Raw genomic sequence first — 18,899 nt, forward strand, 5'->3', positions numbered from 1 at the left:
CCAGCTAGCCATTAAAGCAGACATTTACATTTGGGGGGCTTTGATCCTCTTGGGCAGTCTGGTGAAGCCTGTAGGTCCCTTCTGAGAACAACGCTTTCTTTTTAAGTTCATAAAATAAAATACATAGGATTATACAATTATATTGCAATATGGTAAGCATAATATTTAAAAAGCAAACACATTATATGCTTCTTTATTAATACATTAAATACCAATATTTAGTAGCATGTCTAATAATGAGAAATGAGAATATAGTTACCATTTTCTCTACTTCTGGAAAAAATAGAACTTTGCCAGTGTTTTTACTAATGAATAGGCAACACTGTGGATAAGAGGCATGGCAGAAGCCAACCTATCTCAATACATACCACTCTTTTATCTCAAATAATGAATAATATGGGCCTCAAAATGTAAGAGAAAGATTTTGGAGGAAGTAAACAATATAACTTGATCCACTATCATTATGAAGAGAAAATCAAAATGCTATGAAACAAAACCCCACAAAGAAATTTTGCTAAAAATGGAAAATCCTGTTTATCTAGGAGAGTTTCTATATCTTACTATTGAAGGCTTTGTAAAAAATATTATATCCCTCATGGTTCAAAGATTTATTTTAGAATCATAGTTGCCCTTTGGAAAGGACTGTGAACTGAATCCTTTTGGCCTCGAATAACTTGATTTACAACCTTGCACAAGATTGTTTCATTTTGTTTTATCTTTTTGTTTTGCCCTGTATGCAAAAGAGGAACATATAGGACTTGTATTAATATTAGCTCTTTTAAAAAATTTAATGCTGTGTGATAAGCCAGTAAAGACTCTCTTTACTTGATGTCAAGGCAAAGAGTGCTCTGTCAAGCAGTAACCTTGATTTTATGTTTCCTTTCAAACAGGGAGTGCGGAGCGGGTACATTTGTCAATTTTGCATCCTTAGAGAGGGATGGAAAGCTTCCATACAACTGGTGAGTATTGTTTTGGAACAAGCCTCTGAATGGCTTAGCTGTGCTATGTGTGCTCCAAATTTAACTTTACTATCTTTTGGGGATAAATGGTTTTGTCTGATTGTCCTTTCATAATTTCAGCAACAATAGATTTTCGATGGGTAGATCTTGACGGAATATAGTGGTTTAATATGAACTTAATTCCACTTTCTCTAGAAAGTGTCGTAGTCCGTTCTGTATTTGCTATATTGAACAAAGGACCAAAGCAGTCAGACAAGGAGCCTGTCACTGTGCTGAGGAAGGGCTTAAATGCAGGAGCCACACTGAGCAACTGGTGGCTAAAGGCACAAAGAGAGACTCCAATGAAGCAGCATGAGACAGAGCAGCATCTCCATTTAAAACTCACATTTCAGTGCCTGGGAATATGAGCCACCACTTCTGTTCAAAAATTATGTAGAAGTATGTACATCTGGGGCTCTCAGCTCTCATACTTTACAGGTAAATAACTATCAAAGCCAGGGAGGAAAACATAGCCTTATTTTTCTTTATGCCAGAGTATTAAGGACCTGGAGGGAGGAGGTGTTCAGAGAATTAAAAAGACATTGTCAAGAGATTAAATTGGTTGACATTATTCCTAACAGTGATACACGAGAATTAACAATCCTATCCAGCTCAATCAATACTCACCAAAATTGACGATTTAAGTAAACATTTAACATGAAGCTAGCACCACCTACATGATCTAGTCTGTTTCTTTCGCAAGCAACCATGCATAGTACATTTAAATATATACATTTCATATTAATCCTTGGTAGGCGATTTTTTTTTTTCTGTTTTCTAATACCCTAAAATGGTTAATCTTAAATTTTGCTACTAAAATACAACTAATTCAACTGTAAAGAAAGAGAAACTCATAAAATCTTGATGGTGAAAAGATAGGAAACATTATTAGGTTTATTCAAATGTATTAGCACACTTTCTAAAATTAAGAGACTGACTCACTGATACTTGTTTCTTGCCTGGTACACACTTAAAAAAGGCCAGTCCTGGAGCAGTGACGAGTGGCCCAACTAGCAACTGATCTGACTATAGGCACTTGTGACTCATGAGAGCTCTGGGTTAACTAACTTCACAGCCAGTCATGATTTATAGGATTTATGAGAGACCAGTTCTGGGATAAGTGAGGCAAAAGAAAATTCACTTCCAGATCTTTCTATTAAATCAAGCAAATTCTCCTTCAGCTCTTGGCAAAGACAATTTGCCAACTCTAGCATTTTCTGGATGACTGAGAGTAGATATCTCCGTGAGGACTTGTAGTAACTGAAGTGACAAGGTGACAGTATTTTTTTCCCCCTAATTCTCAGAATAACCACAGATGCAGCCACAGGATATTTTTAAATCTATATTAATGGATGTTCTATTTGACAAATGGTTTGAATATCTGAAATGGGATTCAAACCAAACATTTTAAATCGATAGTCTGAATTAGAATTAAAGTGAAACGAAATAATTTTACTCCAGTTTAGCTGAGTTATCAGTGAGACTACAGCCTAAGCAGTTGATGAGCTACTAATCTTGAATGAATGATACCTGAGTATCATACCATGCCTCTGTTGTAAGGGTCAGTTTTAGAAATTATGTAGTAATGAAAAATAATGTAGAAAGTCACACCTAGCAATGCAACTTTATAAGAATGTGTTTTAAAAGTTTAATCTTCGCCAGAATCAGTATATGTAAACTGACTATTTATATTTTCTTACACATGCTTCTGTTTAGCTATCAAATGATGTCGTAGGGGTTTCTTAAAATAGACTTAAACTTTGGAAGAACGATATCCAAGAATAAGACTTGAGGTAACTAATGAGGCATTTCAGAGCTTCATTGAACTGAATGCAAAATGTAATCATCTAATAGCAGACTAATTGACACAAAATAGTTGAGAGAAATGTATCTGATTACAATAAGTTCGTCTGTGAATAAAAACTGATTCTGTCAACATTATAGCACTTAAGTCTTCCCATTTAAATTTCACAAAATGGAATAATACTTACTTGTAATTAAAGTGCTTGTCATATTAATTGATCCTGGAAGGTAATTTACTGATATCTGTTCACAGTTTATATTACTAACTCTTGCCACTTTTTCATCTTTACATCTGTTATCTATTAATGCTCACAGGCGTAGGAGTATATTTGCTTTCTTAACCCTGCTACCCTCATGTCTTTGGACTGATTATCTTTTGGCATTTTATATTAATCCTTGGTAAGTGATTTTTTTTTACTGTTTATCTAACACAAAGTCTTTAAAAGTCAGCTTTCAAGAAATAAACTAAAAGGAAATTTTCTTTTTAATTATTTTATATGTTTGGCAGCATCTAAAATTGTTAATCATGTATTGAAGCGAATGGAAGCAGTTAATGGTACCAAGATGCTAACTGTGTTTTCTCAATTAAATTTTCTTCTTATGATGTTCTAGGCAAGGTTTTCTTCCATTTATTACGAGTCATTTGTTTCTTCACTGGGTCAATCCATTGGCCTCTCATCTTTTAAATGACACTTTCCATTTTCCTTGCCATCTCCATCCACTAGAGGGCACTATATTTCCAAGCAGGTAGAAATGCATCAATGTTGAGAACCCAGAGTCTATACAGTACTCTGTATTTGATAATAATACAGAGTTTTTAACTCAATGAATATTGAACAGGTGACTATGTACAAGCCTCTTTGTATAATTATCTTATTAAATTCTCCCCCACAATCCTTCAAAGAGTATTATTGGTCTTATTTTAGATTTATGGAGATAAGAGACTTGAGATTAACTGTCTTAATATCTATACTATATAGGAAATCCAGGTTCCAAACTCAGGTCTCTCTGAAATCTATTCTTTCCACTGTTAAAAAGCAGTCTCCTATAGTTTCTTATTTTCTCAAATTCTAAATCATTTCAATAGTCAAATCTCAGAAAGTATCTTTTTTTGGTTTTTTTAAATATACAATAAAAATAATAACCTTGAATTCTGAGACTAAAGAATGGAGAAGAACTTTCTTTTCCTGAGTTATGAGCAACAAGGTAGCAGGTTCCCAGGGAACTGACCAAAACTCATTGTCCTTAAGTATTAACATATGGTGTTTAGGTACTAAATTATGTACAGACAGATCCAGAAATGTTGACAACTTGAGAAGGACTCAGAAGAAAGCAATAAAAATATCTCATGGACTGGAAAAAATGGCCCATTGGAGGGAAAAAATGATGAAAAGCAATCTCTGGAGAGTTATTTATCCAAAAAGAAAATTGATCAAATATTCTTCAGCTCCTCCGAGGACAAGAAATACAACTGGCAGAATTTAGGATTTCAAGTTGCAGTGGAAGAAATATAAAAAATCACTTCCTCATAATAGAGATTGTTAATACCAGAATTTATATTTTAAAAAAAAAAAGAGTGGAGGAAATTTTCTTGAAATAAAGTACACAAAGATGTATAAGAAATTGGCCAGGTGGTGGCCCACACTGTAATCTCAGCACTCTGGGAGGCTGAAGCAGGAGGATCTCTTGAGCTCAGGAGTTTGAGACCAGTCTGAGCAAGAGTGACACCCGGTTCCTAGGAAACATAGAAAAAAATAGCCAAGCCTGGTGACATGTGCCTATAGTCCTAGCTACTCGGGAGGCTGAGGCAGGAGTATCCCTTAAGCCCAGGAGTATGAGGTTGCAGTGAGCTACGATGATGCCATGGCACGCTAGCAAGGGCAACAGAGCAAGACCCTGTCTCCAAAAAAAAAAAAAAAGAAAGAAAGAAAGTCAGAGGAATGTACTGGCTGATAAGGACCCATGCACTATTATTCTAAGTTTGTTGTTGCAGTTTTTGTTGTTATTGCAATTTTCAGTACAGGGCTTCATCACAGTCAACTCTTTTTGACCTTCAAAATATACTTCTACTTTTAACTCAACATCTACTAATCTTCCTCAAGTATTTTACCTACCATTAAAATACTTGTAGCAAATGCTCTTAAAGTATCCCCTTCGGATTTCAATTAAAATGAAAGAAAGATGCATATAATAATGTTATATTCCTTTCCCTGCTTAATTCTCTCAGACGTTCTCATTTTCCACAGTTCAGTTTTAAGTTTCTGTCAGGTAGGCCTGTGCTTATTTGCGTGTCTTTAGCAACAGGTCCCACTGGTGAACATATCTTCAAATTTCGGCAACCCCTTCAAGGTCTCCTACTTATAGTATTGATCAAATAGTACGAAGCCCAGATTGGATGGGGGCGGGGGGGGGGAACCCTTCAGTGGTTTTTAGAAGAATCGTCATGAGAGTGTAAATGGTTCCCTCCAGGTGAGAAGAGAAGGCAAAGCATAGGTCCCCACGCTTTCTGTCACTTTCAGTCAATTTCACACATCTCAACCAGTGAAAACATACTGGGTATAAATTGCGTTCTCAGCCCTGGGCTTGTGCAATGCCAGATACAAAAGAAGTCGAATTCCTGGCCCCTGCTCAGTCAAGGACAGCTCGTACCCACACACCCACTCCCATTTCCTACCGTTTGCCTCATCTAATAACTCATGGATATTTTCTCCTGCTTTCATTTGCTAAATAGTCATTTTTAATCCTCCTTCAGATGTGTTGTCTTCATATTTCACCCACCCTGTTAGCAACAGCCACAAATAACAGCCATCACCCCCAACACACACACATTTCCTAACACACTGCCCAACTTCTCTCTAAACTGTTGATTTCTTGGAAAGATATGTTCCCGTTTGTTTTCTGAAACCCTCCTGATGCTGCCAGTGGTTTGTGTGGAAATCAAGAGGCTCTTTCTCTCTCCCATAGTGTTGCTCGAATCTTTTCCCGGGGTGGTAGCAGAATGAGTGTGGAGCACCAGAGCCCACATAGGTTAGTGTCAGGATTGTGTTCTGCAAGGATTTCTGACTTTAATGATCTCAGAATGTGTTTCCTATTGGAAGAAATCATCTTATTCGACCTAGCTCTATCTAGACTCAGTATTATTACTTTCTTTTTTTTTTTTTGCTACCATAACCACTCTCGTGTTGTTCTCAGGTATTCATCTGCCTGTTCTAAATCCTAAACGGTTGGCATTTTAAGCATGAAGCAACATGTGCTTAAAATGCTTAGCTTTACTCATGGTTATGGCATGTTCTATTTGAAGAATGATATAACCTTACAGACCTTTCTAAGATTTGGGGATATTTCTGTTTAGCTTGTCAAAGAGAAAGCAGCACTTATGGAATGGAGGGCTATTAGAGTTGTTTTGTTTTGTTTTGTTTTGTTTTAATTGTTATAAATCCTGTGTCTTTGCCATTGCCTCATATTCTTCTTTGGAATGAATCCAGCATGGCTGGCTTTCCAAGACTGTCACAGCCATGAAGAACTTATGAAGAATGCATCCTAACTTCTTGAAGTCATTAGGATTTTAAACCTTACCTAATATAAGTGAAAAAGAAAAAAACTTAAAAGAAGTACATCATCCTGTATGCATATATACTGTATATCTGATGGGTACTATTTATGGGTTATTTGGAAAATCTTTTGCAATGAAAAGGTGATGCTCTAATGTCACCCAAAATGTTCACTGTCACATGCACACACGCCAGCTCTTTCCGTAACGTGGAGTGAAAATTGCTAGCAAAGCCTTGACTTAAATGAATTTCCCCCTTTCCTTAGAATTAGCACAGCAGTTAAAAATGTAGGCAAGTTCTATCCATGTTGCTGTGGAGTCTGATAATTCCCTCCTGTCCTGTTCCACGTTCTCAGGATACAGGAACTCCTGGGAGTCAGCAGAATCCCAACAGAACAATGAACGTTGTACACAAATCACAAAGACACACACTTACAGCAGTCAGTGTGCGACAATATGTTGTGCAAAACACATGGTACAATCTTACATTGTATTGAAAGTTCATTCAATAATGAATGAGACAGAAAGAAAAAAAAATATATCTCTCTGCCATGAATCAGGTTTCTACACAGCTGTTGAGTAGTAGCAGCTTAATATCTCAGCACTGAATTTATTCAGTGTCGCCCCCTCACATACGTTTGTTTCTTCCTCGTTTCCCTTAGAGCCTGTTTGGATAGGAAAGCATTTTTTGTGTTGGCAGCCTCCTGACTTAGCCAGAGCTGGGAGGCGTCTCTGCTGACATTCTCCCTTCCCGAAGCACTGGAGTGCTTGGCTCTCACTACAGGGAGTGAACGTGGGATCCCAAAAGCTGACTAAATTCCCCCGCAGGAGCTGAAGAGAAAATGATCCATAGATAGTTCTTTAGGTCCCCAAAGGCCTATATGAAACAGCTATGTCCACCATGACAATATGTTTCTGAGGGGATGAGAAAGAGCCGGAGTGAAAACTGGAATGTTTATTCCCTCTAAATCCCAAGCATGGGAGACAAAGAGGATGAGGGAGGAAAAAAATAAGACAAGAACTATTGAATGGATTGGCTTCCCTTAGAAGCAGGAAGAAATAAAAACTACCTGAAAACCACCAACACTGCTTGCCTTTGTGGACGTTTCCCTCCGTGGACTGACCTGCATTACTGTCCTGTCCACAAGTCTCATTTCCCCAGCCAGGTCTCACAAGCCCAAGTCCAGTACCAAATTCTTAAATGAATCATAACTGAAATTGTGAGGTAACATGGCAAAGATGTTTTGTTCCAGTCCAATTAAATAAGCATTTACTGCCCACCCACTATGTGTTTCATTAACTGGGCTCCCTCAGCCCGAGGGGTTAGTGACAGTCTAGCACTGTCACTTATGCAGCTAACAGTCACACAGCATGAGAAATACTCCATTTGCGAAGTGTTCCAAGAGCACAGAAAATGTAGTGCTTCACTGTGCTGAAAGCTTTCAAGGAGTGGAGGTATACAATTATATATTCATAATTTTAAATATAAGTGAATATAAATAAATAATTCTAAGATCACAACTGGTTGTTTACTATATAGACTATTTTCTGAAAACGTGGGTGCTTTCGTCAAAAATATGTAAAGATCTTGGAAAATGACTTATAAAAATGGTTAGTATCATGTCACTCAAGTGCTCAATCACGTTTCAATATTCACCACTTTTATAAGACAATAAGACACAATAACAAAGTGCTTCAACAGATACCATCTTAGCATTAGCTAAGTTAGGTGAGTTATCGTCTTACTTGCTGGATGAAAACCATTACCCTAAAGACCCCCTAAAGAAACGTGATCAACTGAAGCATTCATTAGCATTTTCTGTGCTTGAGCCTACAGACTAGAAATAAATTACGAACAAGCATGTAATAGGTCGAATTCCTCAGATAGCTTAAAATCTAGTTCAAAATTGAATAAGAACAATGCCATAGTAGAATTACATAAGCTACATGTCTATATCGATAGCACAAATTTACATCCCCAAAGAAAATGTTAGAAAAGTTTATTTTAGCCTTTAATTAAGAAACCAACATTCTGCCCTCTCATCATTCTCCCTTTTATTCACCAATTCTTCCTTCCTGCCTGTAGAACCTGGAGTTTTCAGGCAGTAGATAGATACTTCTATATATTTACAAACTGCTTTAGCAAGTTAATCACCAGTAGCTAGAAATTATTTTTCTAGAACTCAGTTTTTAGCAAATGTGAAATATAAACTGCAAGTATGTTCCTGCAATCTAATAGAGTTTTAAAAAATGAATCTGAAATTATTATCATTATCTTCTCATTTAAGGAAAAATAATTAAACAAACCTGAGGTATGTTTAATGAAAATTAAATAAAATTGAGGTGCCTGATGCAATTATTTAAAGTTCTTCTAGTTTAATTACTATGTTAATCAATTTTTTTGCCCAGATAAATTTGTGGGTTTTTTTTTTCTCTTTATTTCTCAGGAGTAAAAATGGTTTAAAGAAGAGGAAACTGACAAAGTAAGTTTTTCTTACTATGTTGTTTTAAAAGATGTTTGTCATAATGATCCTAACTTTCCAAATCAAAAAGCCTGCTTCTCTTCAGATAGAAGGAATGCTTAAGAAAGAGGCAGATGTATATTATGTATGTATTATGTATGTATATTATGACAGCGTGTTGGTGTGTTTACACATATGTATCACAGAACCCATTTCAGGAATAAGGATAATTCTTCCCATATGAAATCTGAGAAAGAAAGGGCTGTGAGGAATTCTAAAAGTCTTGCAGAAGGAAGTGTGGTATTCTAAATACGGTATGTGAAAATCTAATATTTAGCCACATGAAAGGCTTTCAAAAACCCTTTTGGTATTTCAAAATTCTGTGTTTATTGCAAGCAAAGGCTTTTACTTTATTTGATCTTATAATAAATACTTTGATAATGCTGTCTTGGGAAATCTTTGTAATAAATAGAAAAGATAATTACTGTAGCTAGCTTACGGCTTTACTTATCTACTGAACTGTTAAGTCAGAAGAATTACAATTCTAGTGGGTAAAAATTAACTATCAGTTGATTTCAAAAGCCTATTAGATTATCACCTCCAGACCTTTTCATAGTTAAAACTCTACATATGAAGAGTGGAACATTCCTATTAATAGAGTTTGTTCTTGGTACTTGCCCAGGGTAGAACATTGGTAAATTAGTCCAAGGAGGCAATTAGGGTGTCCAGCCAGGTCTATGACATCCATACTAATGGAAAAAAATCATGAGTAAGCCATGATAAAATCCAAAAGAAAAGTCGATGTAAAAAATATTTCTAGTTAGCTTTGAGCAGCATATAATTTTAAGGCACAAGTGGATACAGAATAATTTTTCCTAAGTCAATTTTGAATGAGTATGCATCCCACTTGCATACACCAACTGATGTAGGGGAGGCAAGACGAGACTAAATAGAGGCCAGGTCCTGTCACCTGGAAGGGATGATTTGACAGAAACAGAAAAACTTTGTTTCCCAAAACTATTGGTTGGGTTGGTAAGTGAGCTAGAGAGGCATAGACCAGAGCACCGAGAGGGCAGCGTGTCGGGACAGAAAGGAGAGACTCTATCAGTGCTTGCTCCTTCCAAGACCCAGGCAAAGATGAGAGGAAGTAAGACTGGGACAAAAGGTTTAGTAGAGTTTAGTAATGGTGGAACCTACCCATAAGCCAAAAAACTTCACATCAAACCAGCTTCCTCCTTCCCTCTTGTCATTGAATTTTCCCTCCTTCTCTAGAAGCCATTTTTTGAGAGGCTTTCCCCTCACTTTTCTCTTTGTCTTCTCTTCACCATTCCACATGCCCTGCCACCACGGCCCCAGCTCCCCACTCCTAGTGCCACTGTGTTCCTCATGCTGTCACTCCTGTCCTCCACTTCTCCTTCCGCCTCTCCCTCTAGGTCTTGTCCTGCTGGTCTCTCTCCCCTCCCAGCTTTGTTGCTCTCCTCCCTGTCATCCTCCTTCTTCTCATTCTCCTCCTTCTCATTCTATTTCCTGGCACTTCCTTTATCTCTCCTTTTCCTCTGCTTCTTACCTTTGCTTTTGCTAACCCATAAATATGTTCCCAATTTGCCTCCTATTTTCCTATAACAAAATGAAAACTAGAGTTAAGTCCAACACTAAGGTCCATGCACTGCTCAAAGACTGCAGCCAGAGCATGCAATGGTTTTTTGTTTGTTTGTTTTTTGAGACAGGGTCTTGCTCTGTCACTAGGGCTAGAAAGCAATGGCATCATGATAGCTCACTGCAACCTCAAACTCCTGGGCTCCAGTGATCCTCCTGTCTCAGCCTCCCAAGTAGCTGGGACAACAGGCATGCACCAACGTGCCCGGCTAATTTTTCTGTTTTTTTGTAGAGAAGGGGTCTCACTCTTGCTCAGGCTGGTCTTGAACTCCTGGCCTCAAGCAATCCTCTTGCCTTCACCTCCCAAAGTGCTAGGATTACAGGTGTGAGCCACCCACACCCAGCCTGAGAGTGCAGTTCTAATGGGGTTCACTCCAGGACAGGAGCCCCACCTTTCCTCATTCTTTTGTGAAAGGGTAATAAGTTTAAAGTGGGAAAAGCTTTGAGCTAGGACTCATTCTCCCTGAATTCTAATTACAGTTCTACCACTTAGTAGCTGCGTGATGTTGGGTTACTCACTTAACTCTCCACCGTGGCTCTCTCATCTGGAGCACGGGGCTAATGTTTATGTCTGTCTCAGGGGTCAACCAAGCATGATAACATATGTGAATGTGCAGGAACTGTAGTGTGTTTTATGAATTAGTCATTATTGTTATTATCATCAAGTAAAATCATTAGAGTTTAAATGCATTGTCTGGGAGGTATGATGCCCATTAAAATCTCCTAAAATCTTAACATGCATGAACCTATCAGATTAGCTAACCAACAACTTTAAATGAATATCTATTAAATACTATGTATTTGCTAATAGGACATAAGACCACCCGCGGATAGATGATATAAGCTGAATAACATGCCACAAGACTAAGGGAAGGGTCAAGTCTATGGCCCCTGCCAAGGTGGAAAGGCGTGGGTTAGACGGCAGAGTCCAGCCCCAGCAGATGCAAAGAGCAGCCACAGGGAGCAGGAGGTGTAGGTGGGCTGTAGAAGAGATAAGCAGTGGATAAGCAGAAAATTACAGGAAATAAAACTTAATTTTTATTCACTCCCCCCCCCAAAAAGGTGAGAACTTCTGCTACAGAGGCAGAAATATAAGCTCAGATGTGTTACTTGATTGTATCTTGGAGCCATTTTGATGCTTTTCTAGATGTGCTGGCCTCTAAACATGGCTCTCTCCAGTGGGACCCCGGGAGCTTTCTGGACAAGCACGTCTTCCCACCGACCCCGCTCTGGGGAGACTGTAGTCAGCAGCACAATTCCTTAGACTTGTAAAACTGTTTGAACTCACAGGGTTCTTTACAACCTTGTGAGGCAGGAATAACTACAATATTTTACAGATGAGAACGTGGAATCTCTGAAGAGTCAGGTAATTCTCCAGGATCACATAGTCAATAAAAGCACAACCCAAACAGATCTTTGGAATCTAATCCTCTGTTCTTTTCCACATGCCAGAGTTTTCTGGAAACAACACGTATGGTTGTGTGTATATGAGCGTGCATGTGTATAATATTACACTGCCAGAGTGAAAGCCAAGTGAAATGCCAGAGATTTCTCCCATCTCAAGGAAGTTTGATATCTGTGTAGGGGCTTGTAACTTGAACCAAAATTAAACGTGAGTGCTAACCTTTGACAAGTAAAAGCAAATTGCGATGTACGATGCTAAGCAATATGTAATGCCTATCAACAGGATTGTTAAATCTTACATTTCTTTGTGTTTGGCAAAGCCCGGTTCAACTGGATGACTTTGATGCCTACATTAAGGATATGGCCAAAGACTCTGACTATAAATTTTCTCTTCAGTTTGAGGTGAGTTGGACAAAGCATCTCCCACTTTCTGTAATGGAAAGAGCATGGGAATTTGGGGGTTTGCGTTGGGGCCATTTCCCTGCTCACTGGCAGTGCTTGGGATGTGGTTGTGTGACAGGTTGTGTAGCTGGCCTCGGGGGGCCGCATCTGCTGGTTCAAAGCAAGGGGCGTCAGGCCTTGGAGAGTAGCCGGGGCTCGGATGGGACAACGTGGGGGAGGAGAGAGCAGACGCAGGTGGTGAGGTGAGCATAGGCGTAGGAGAAGCCATCACTGAAAACCAAAGAAATTGCGAGTACAGTGGGGAAAAGGCAAGCTGAGGCGTGAGGCCTGAGACAGAATTTCACTTTCAGAGGATTTTTAGTGTGTTTCTCATGCTTCTGAGGCCAAGTGCGGGTGGATGATGGACGAAACTGACCCCATGTTTCCCGGACACAGAACAGCCTGGCAGGGGCGTTTCTTCGGGCTTTAGGACTCCTGGCATTCTGCTTAATATTCCTTCATGCAGTTTTATTTTCTTCCCTTGGAAAAAACTGGGGAAAGAAAGTTATTCATGATTTGTGCAGGAAAAGAAAAAAAACTGCTAACACCCAGTTTTTTTTCTGAATCACACACATTTCTTTCTCTCTAAGACCATGCATCAGAGTAGTTGGAAATGAGGAAGTCTAGGATCTCGGCAGTGTAGGGAACATAATTGTTCCTTACTTTTTCTTCCCGCATATTTTACAGCTCATAACACAGCTGGCCTCACATCTCTCAAGGTTTCCGCAGCATGGCTCCAGGGATCAGTGATTTGGGGAAAAGGGAAAGATAAAGTGACTTCTCTAAATTCTGTAGGTTTTTTTTTTTTTTTTTTTTTTTAAAAAAAGCATTTTAGGTGCTTTTTCCTGTTAAGGCAGCTGCTTTCTTCTCATTTTTCTTATTCATTTCTTTTTTCCTCTCATCGGCCAAGGACAGCTTTAGTCTGCAAAAAGCAGCAATAGTCCTGGTGCAGTTATACTCACAGGAAACTGGAGGGTGAGAAGAATCGTATACATTACCAGAGACAAAGACCTTTAACTACCACCTGTGTCCTGAGAAATTCGACCCAGAGTGTGCAGGTGCACAGGAGATGATAGATGCTTCCCCAAATGCTACACCTCAAAACCCAGAAATTCGATGGAGACCGATGATGAGGATGACATTTCAGAAAATTATATCAAGGAAAATGAAAAAAGATTATTTTATAGTGAAATATAAGCCAGAACGCTGAAAAAAAAATAGATGATTCTGATAATGGTGGTAAAAATTATGATGTAGCTACACTTTTCAACCTTATTAAAGCCACAGCTTCTCTTAATTCTGTCAAGATTTTATGCCCTTGGTGGCACAGCTAGAATAATTACCCCTGCTGGGAACTCACAGTTTATGCCATCAAACCGAGTGTAGCTTTTCTTGTGTTTTTGAATTGCATCATTATAAAAAAATTGCCTAAGTCATTTTCTAGTAAAAGAAAAGATTATTTAAGTTGTGACTGACAAAAACATAATTCAGAATAGTTTAGACCAAAGGACAAGGGGACTTTTTCAAAGGATCGTAAGGTGCTGGTATAATGAAAGGAAGGGCTGAGTAGCTAGGCCACGAGGAGAGAAGGGGAGCAGCTAGGTCTCAGGAGTAACTGGAACCCAGGGCCAGAGGCCTGCAGGGTCCCTCTTTTTATTTCTCATTTCTGCTTCTTTCTCTGTCTTAGCCTCACTTTCTTTCACTGCAAACCAACCTCTTTTTCATAGTGGAGAATGCGGCCCGCAACAACCCTTGCTTGTCACGTGCTTTTGTTTCCACGGTTTCCAAAGGGAACTATTGACTCCCTTTCTCGTGTGTAGTTTGAATATTAACGGGGAAGGATTTTGACTGACTAGCCCGGGTCATGGTGACCTTTCAAACCAACCGCAGCCAGGGAGGGCAGAATTACACAAGCTCTTACTTCCGTAACCAGGAGGCTGGATTAGCTACCCTGAGAAGGACAGCGTTACTCCCCAACAGAGAGAGTGTGCTGGGAGAACTGAACAATAAGTGATTAGAATACTAGCCTTAGGTGCCAAAAAATATAAAAAGCAGGGTTGTAAATTTTATATGCTAAATGTTCAATGTATAACGTGTGAAGAGATTTTATACATTCATTATATAAATGAATACATTTAGACTGATTTCATATGATTTATAAGGGAGTTAGTGATGTATAAAGTAGGAATCTAAAAATCTGGATTCTCGTTTCCATTTTGCCACTCGTTAATATTGAAAAAAATCATGTTTTCTCATCACCTCAGTTTCTTCCTCTGTAAAATGGGCAGGTTGAACTAGATCAATGGTTCTCAATTAGACAAGTACCAGTGTGTCTCCTATAGGGAGTTTGGGAATGTGTGGGTTGTTATAATGATTTGGGAGGATGGTACTAATCATATTTAATGGGAGAGGGACAGAGATGTTAAATGGCCTTCAATGAGTGGGACAGTCCTGCCCAACAAAGAGTTGTCCCAGGCCATTAATGTTCCATGGAGAAATATTGGATGAATGAGGGATGAGGACACAACGAAGCTTCATAACCTGTGTGTAGCAGTCAGGGTTCTCCAGAGAAAGCAATGGGATATGGATATAGACCCAGTAGGATGTATAGAGAGAGATTTATTTCAAGGCTTATGCAATCGTGGGGCTGCCAAGTCTGAAATCTGCAGGGCGGGCCAGAGGGCCCAGGGAAGAGCTGAGGCTGCAGTCCCGGGTCTGATGGCAGGGGGACCTGTCTTTTCTCTTCGGCCCTTCACCTGATTGGATGAGGACCACTCACATTATGTAGGGCAATTTGCTTTCCTCACACTCTGGCGATTTACATGTGAATCACTTCTTAAAAAAAAAAAAAAAAAAAATACCTCCGCAGCAGCCTCTAGACTGGTGTTTGACCAAGTAACTGGGCTATAGTGCCTAGTTGATACATAAAACGAGCCATCACACCATGATTTAAAGTAGCGGTTAGTATTTGTATTTAGTATGAGGCTTTTTTCCCCTACATCTTTACTCTTAGGACACTATTGGTCATATATGAAATTTATTTGGTGCCAAGTCCTGACATCGTATACTTGTTCTAGTGAGAAAATAAATACACCTTACTCCCTAGGAGTCTGTTTTAAGTCACAGGCTTAGACTGTATGTTTTGGACTAACATTTGCTCAAGCAGTGGACTGCTGCTCTGACTCACTTCCTTTCTCACTGGACAGCCTCCAGGTAGCGCCAACCCCAGCCCCACCCTGCCCCCCACATCCTCAAGTTCAATGTCAGGTTTCTTCATTGACTTTCAAAGAAGTATTGTGCTCTCATGCCTAATTTCAGCATGTATGTCAGACCTTTCACGTGGAAGCCCTAAAATTTTCTTAAAATATGTTAATAGTTAATTGAAGCTTAAGGAAAAAAAAAAGTTTCCAGCTTTAATGGAAACCCAAGAGTGTACTAAAATGGCTGAATCAGCTGGGTCTAGCTAAATCCACTTATTTGTTCTGTTTATATTAATGCTTAGTACTTGTATGGATTTTGATACTGACATTAAAAGATCACACTCACACTGAGAAATTACATTTACAAGCATTATGCAAATTCAGACTAATGTCTAGATTTACATATATTATGAATACAGCTATAAGTCATACATGAAGCTATATGAGTTGCTAATTTGTGTTTCCTGAATACATTTTTTTACTCTGCATCTGATTTTGAATCTGCTGGAAAGATTGATGAGCCTTCTGATGAAAGCATACATCTTTTCTTAAGGAGATTTGGGGCCCAGGGATTAAAATCAGTTCCTCATTTCTCATGTCTAATATGAGAAAGGTTTGGAAGAACTAGACTTTAGACCTGAAATGTGAGAGCCCAGGAGACATAGTGCTCATTCTGCCATTAATTTCTGCGCTTGTGTTTAATCAGGATGATAGTGAAGGCCCTCACCATCTTTGTTCAGAAATGTGGCTGTGAAGGTAAAAGAACTATATTACTTGGCCGCGCAGTTCACAAGAGGTGACATTTGGTACTTTGGTATCTGGTAGGAGCTTTTACTTGCTACAGATCGAACCTCTTCTGTTAACACCACGAGCACAGTTTCTTCTCACTTCTTCCACACCTGTGGATGAATAGGAATCTAACTCATCTGACTCTAATGTCCAACCTATCCCAAGGCAAACACCAAAATCAAACTACCACCTGCAACATTGTTATAAATTCTAAGACCAGAATGCAGTTCATTTTCTCCTCAGAAGAGAATAGTGCAAGCTATGGGCTAAATATTTGTGTCTCTCAAAATTCCTATGTTGAAGCTCTAACCCCCAATGAGATAGTATTTAGAGATGGGGCCTTTGGAAGGTAATTTGTGTTAGATGAGGATATGAGGGTGGGGCCCTTATGGTGGGATTAATGCCTACATAACAAGAGGCACCAGGGAGCTCTCTCGCTCTCTGTCTCCCCCAGAACACACACAAAGAGGTCATGTGAGCACACAGTGAGACGGTGGCTGCCTAGAAGCCAAGACAAGAAGCCTGAGAATGAAATCTACTTTGTTGGCACCTTGATCTTGGATTTCCCAACCTCCAGAGCTGTGAAAAATAAATGTCTGCTATTTAAACCACAACTCTATGGCATTTTGGTGTGGTAGCCCAAACAGACTAATAGAATGCATATGTTTGTGCTTTGCTTTTTGAGCCTTGTATGCTTCAAACACAGCCAACAAAACATAGACTGCTATTGGGCTTGGGCAACTGTGTTCGTTCCTAGAGCTGCCATAACAAATTACCACAATCTTGTTGGCTTAAAACCACAGAAATTTATTCTCACAGTTGTAGAGGCCAGAAGTCTAGAATCAAGGTGTCAGCCGGGCCACACTCCCTCCGAAGGCTCGAGGGGAGAATGATAGCGCAGGAGTTCCTTGGCTTGCAGCTGCCTAGCTCTAATCTCTGCCTCCAACTTTGTACGGCCTCTTCCTCCTCTCCAGGGTGATCTCATCTCATGATCCTTAACTTACTGATATCTGCAAAGACTTCTTCTAAGTCAGTTCACGTTCACAGGTTCTGGGAGTTAGGATGGGGACATATATTTTTAGGGACCACCATTCAACGCCCTACAGATGACTATGTACCCTAGGGAAGAAAGATGATAAATTAGAAACAAAACTGACAAAAGAAAGTTCAGAAATGATTTATGTTGGTTTCAGGCCGTCACCCCATACTTTGCCTTCATGAAGATTTAAGCCAATGCGATTTCCATATGGTTGGAAAGAAAATAACTGCAAAGCTACTGAACTGGAAACTTAGTATTTGATTTTCCACTTTGTGACAGGCTACATTACAAAGACTGCAGAGCATTTTGTGTTTACATGCAGTTCCTGCTTTGCTGCAATCCAACTTTGGCAATTTCCATTTACAGTGTTCAGCCAATTAAACCTCTTTTATCAACTTAGGGCATTTACAGCAGGGAGGCAACACACAATTAAAGTTCTATCAGTTAGTCAGCTTCCATATGTGCTCCCACTCTCAGCCTCAATCTGTTTCCACAGTGTCTTTCGTATCTGAGATCTTTTCCTGTGGCTTATCAGTCTGTCCCCAAAGGGGAGTTGTGGGGAGAGTTGTTGGTCTGTTAGCACAAATGGCAAAGGAGGAAGAATTTATGGAGTCAGGCAAAGCAAAACAAAGATTCATAGCAGAAGCATTTCACAGTCATTATCAGTAGTGCTGCATTAGGTATTACTTGAGTTATTCCATTTGATAATCACTATAAACCAGTGAGGAATGGAGAAATTATTAGCCTTATCTTACAAATGATTAAACTGATGTTAACAAGAGTTGAACTCCCTTTCCAAGACCATAAAGTTTATAAGTAGTACACAAAAATAGGTGAGATATTTTGGCAAATTATCTATAAAGGCACTTTCTAAATGAGATAGATTTCCAAAATATTTTAAACAATGGAAACATCATTTAAATAAGCTTATAGCCACCGAAAGGAACTAATCTAACATTGATTTAGTTGAAATTTGCTAAAAATAAGTTTTGTTTCTTACAAGAACAGTATAGTCAACCTTTGAAAACCCTTTAAAATGGAGCATTCAGTTGTAAAGCAACACTGACAAGCTTCTGTCTAAATCCATTTGTCAAGCAAGAGTTTTGTATGAGATGGAAAAAATTCTAATTTTGTGAGTTGAGGATCATACTTCACATAGTTTGTCTATAAGACTGACTTCAACTCAGGCCAAAGAGCTTAAGATTATGTGGTCTTGAAAAGCCAAAAGTGACGAGGAATCAAAGAAAGAGAGAAATCTGGGCAATTTAAGTCAGTTCATGCGTGTTGACTACAGGCGTGCAACCCGATGCCATTAAGCACAAGGGAAGTTGCCACCAAGGACCCTCTATTTGAAAGCAGCAGAAGACTCAAGAACTTAATCACTAAAGCGTGTGCTTTGCAAAGAGCACTTGAATCAAGACACAAAGGGCATGAAAAAGAGATCCCTATTCAATGTCTCAAAACATCATCAAATGTCTTCAACTCCTTTCAAAAGCGTTTAAAGACTCTCCAAAATTCTTCTCCCAGAGAAGTATTCCTCCAGCCTATGATTCCTTG

The 18,899-nt window shown here is 39.1% G+C and overlaps 1 protein-coding gene across 1 annotated transcript in view; it reads left to right on the forward strand.

The window, feature by feature from the left end:
• The window catches only part of PTPRO (protein tyrosine phosphatase receptor type O), a 265,264-nt gene that overhangs the window by 231,037 nt on the left and 15,328 nt on the right, over positions 1-18,899 (forward strand). The window contains 4 exon segments of the mRNA XM_069491204.1: positions 891-959; positions 3,117-3,200; positions 8,799-8,834; positions 12,194-12,275. Coding sequence (XP_069347305.1) covers positions 891-959; positions 3,117-3,200; positions 8,799-8,834; positions 12,194-12,275 — 271 coding nt within the window.

The sequence above is a fragment of the Eulemur rufifrons genome, chromosome 16 (assembly GCF_041146395.1).
Source record: "Eulemur rufifrons isolate Redbay chromosome 16, OSU_ERuf_1, whole genome shotgun sequence".
Classification (NCBI taxonomy): domain Eukaryota; kingdom Metazoa; phylum Chordata; class Mammalia; order Primates; family Lemuridae; genus Eulemur; species Eulemur rufifrons.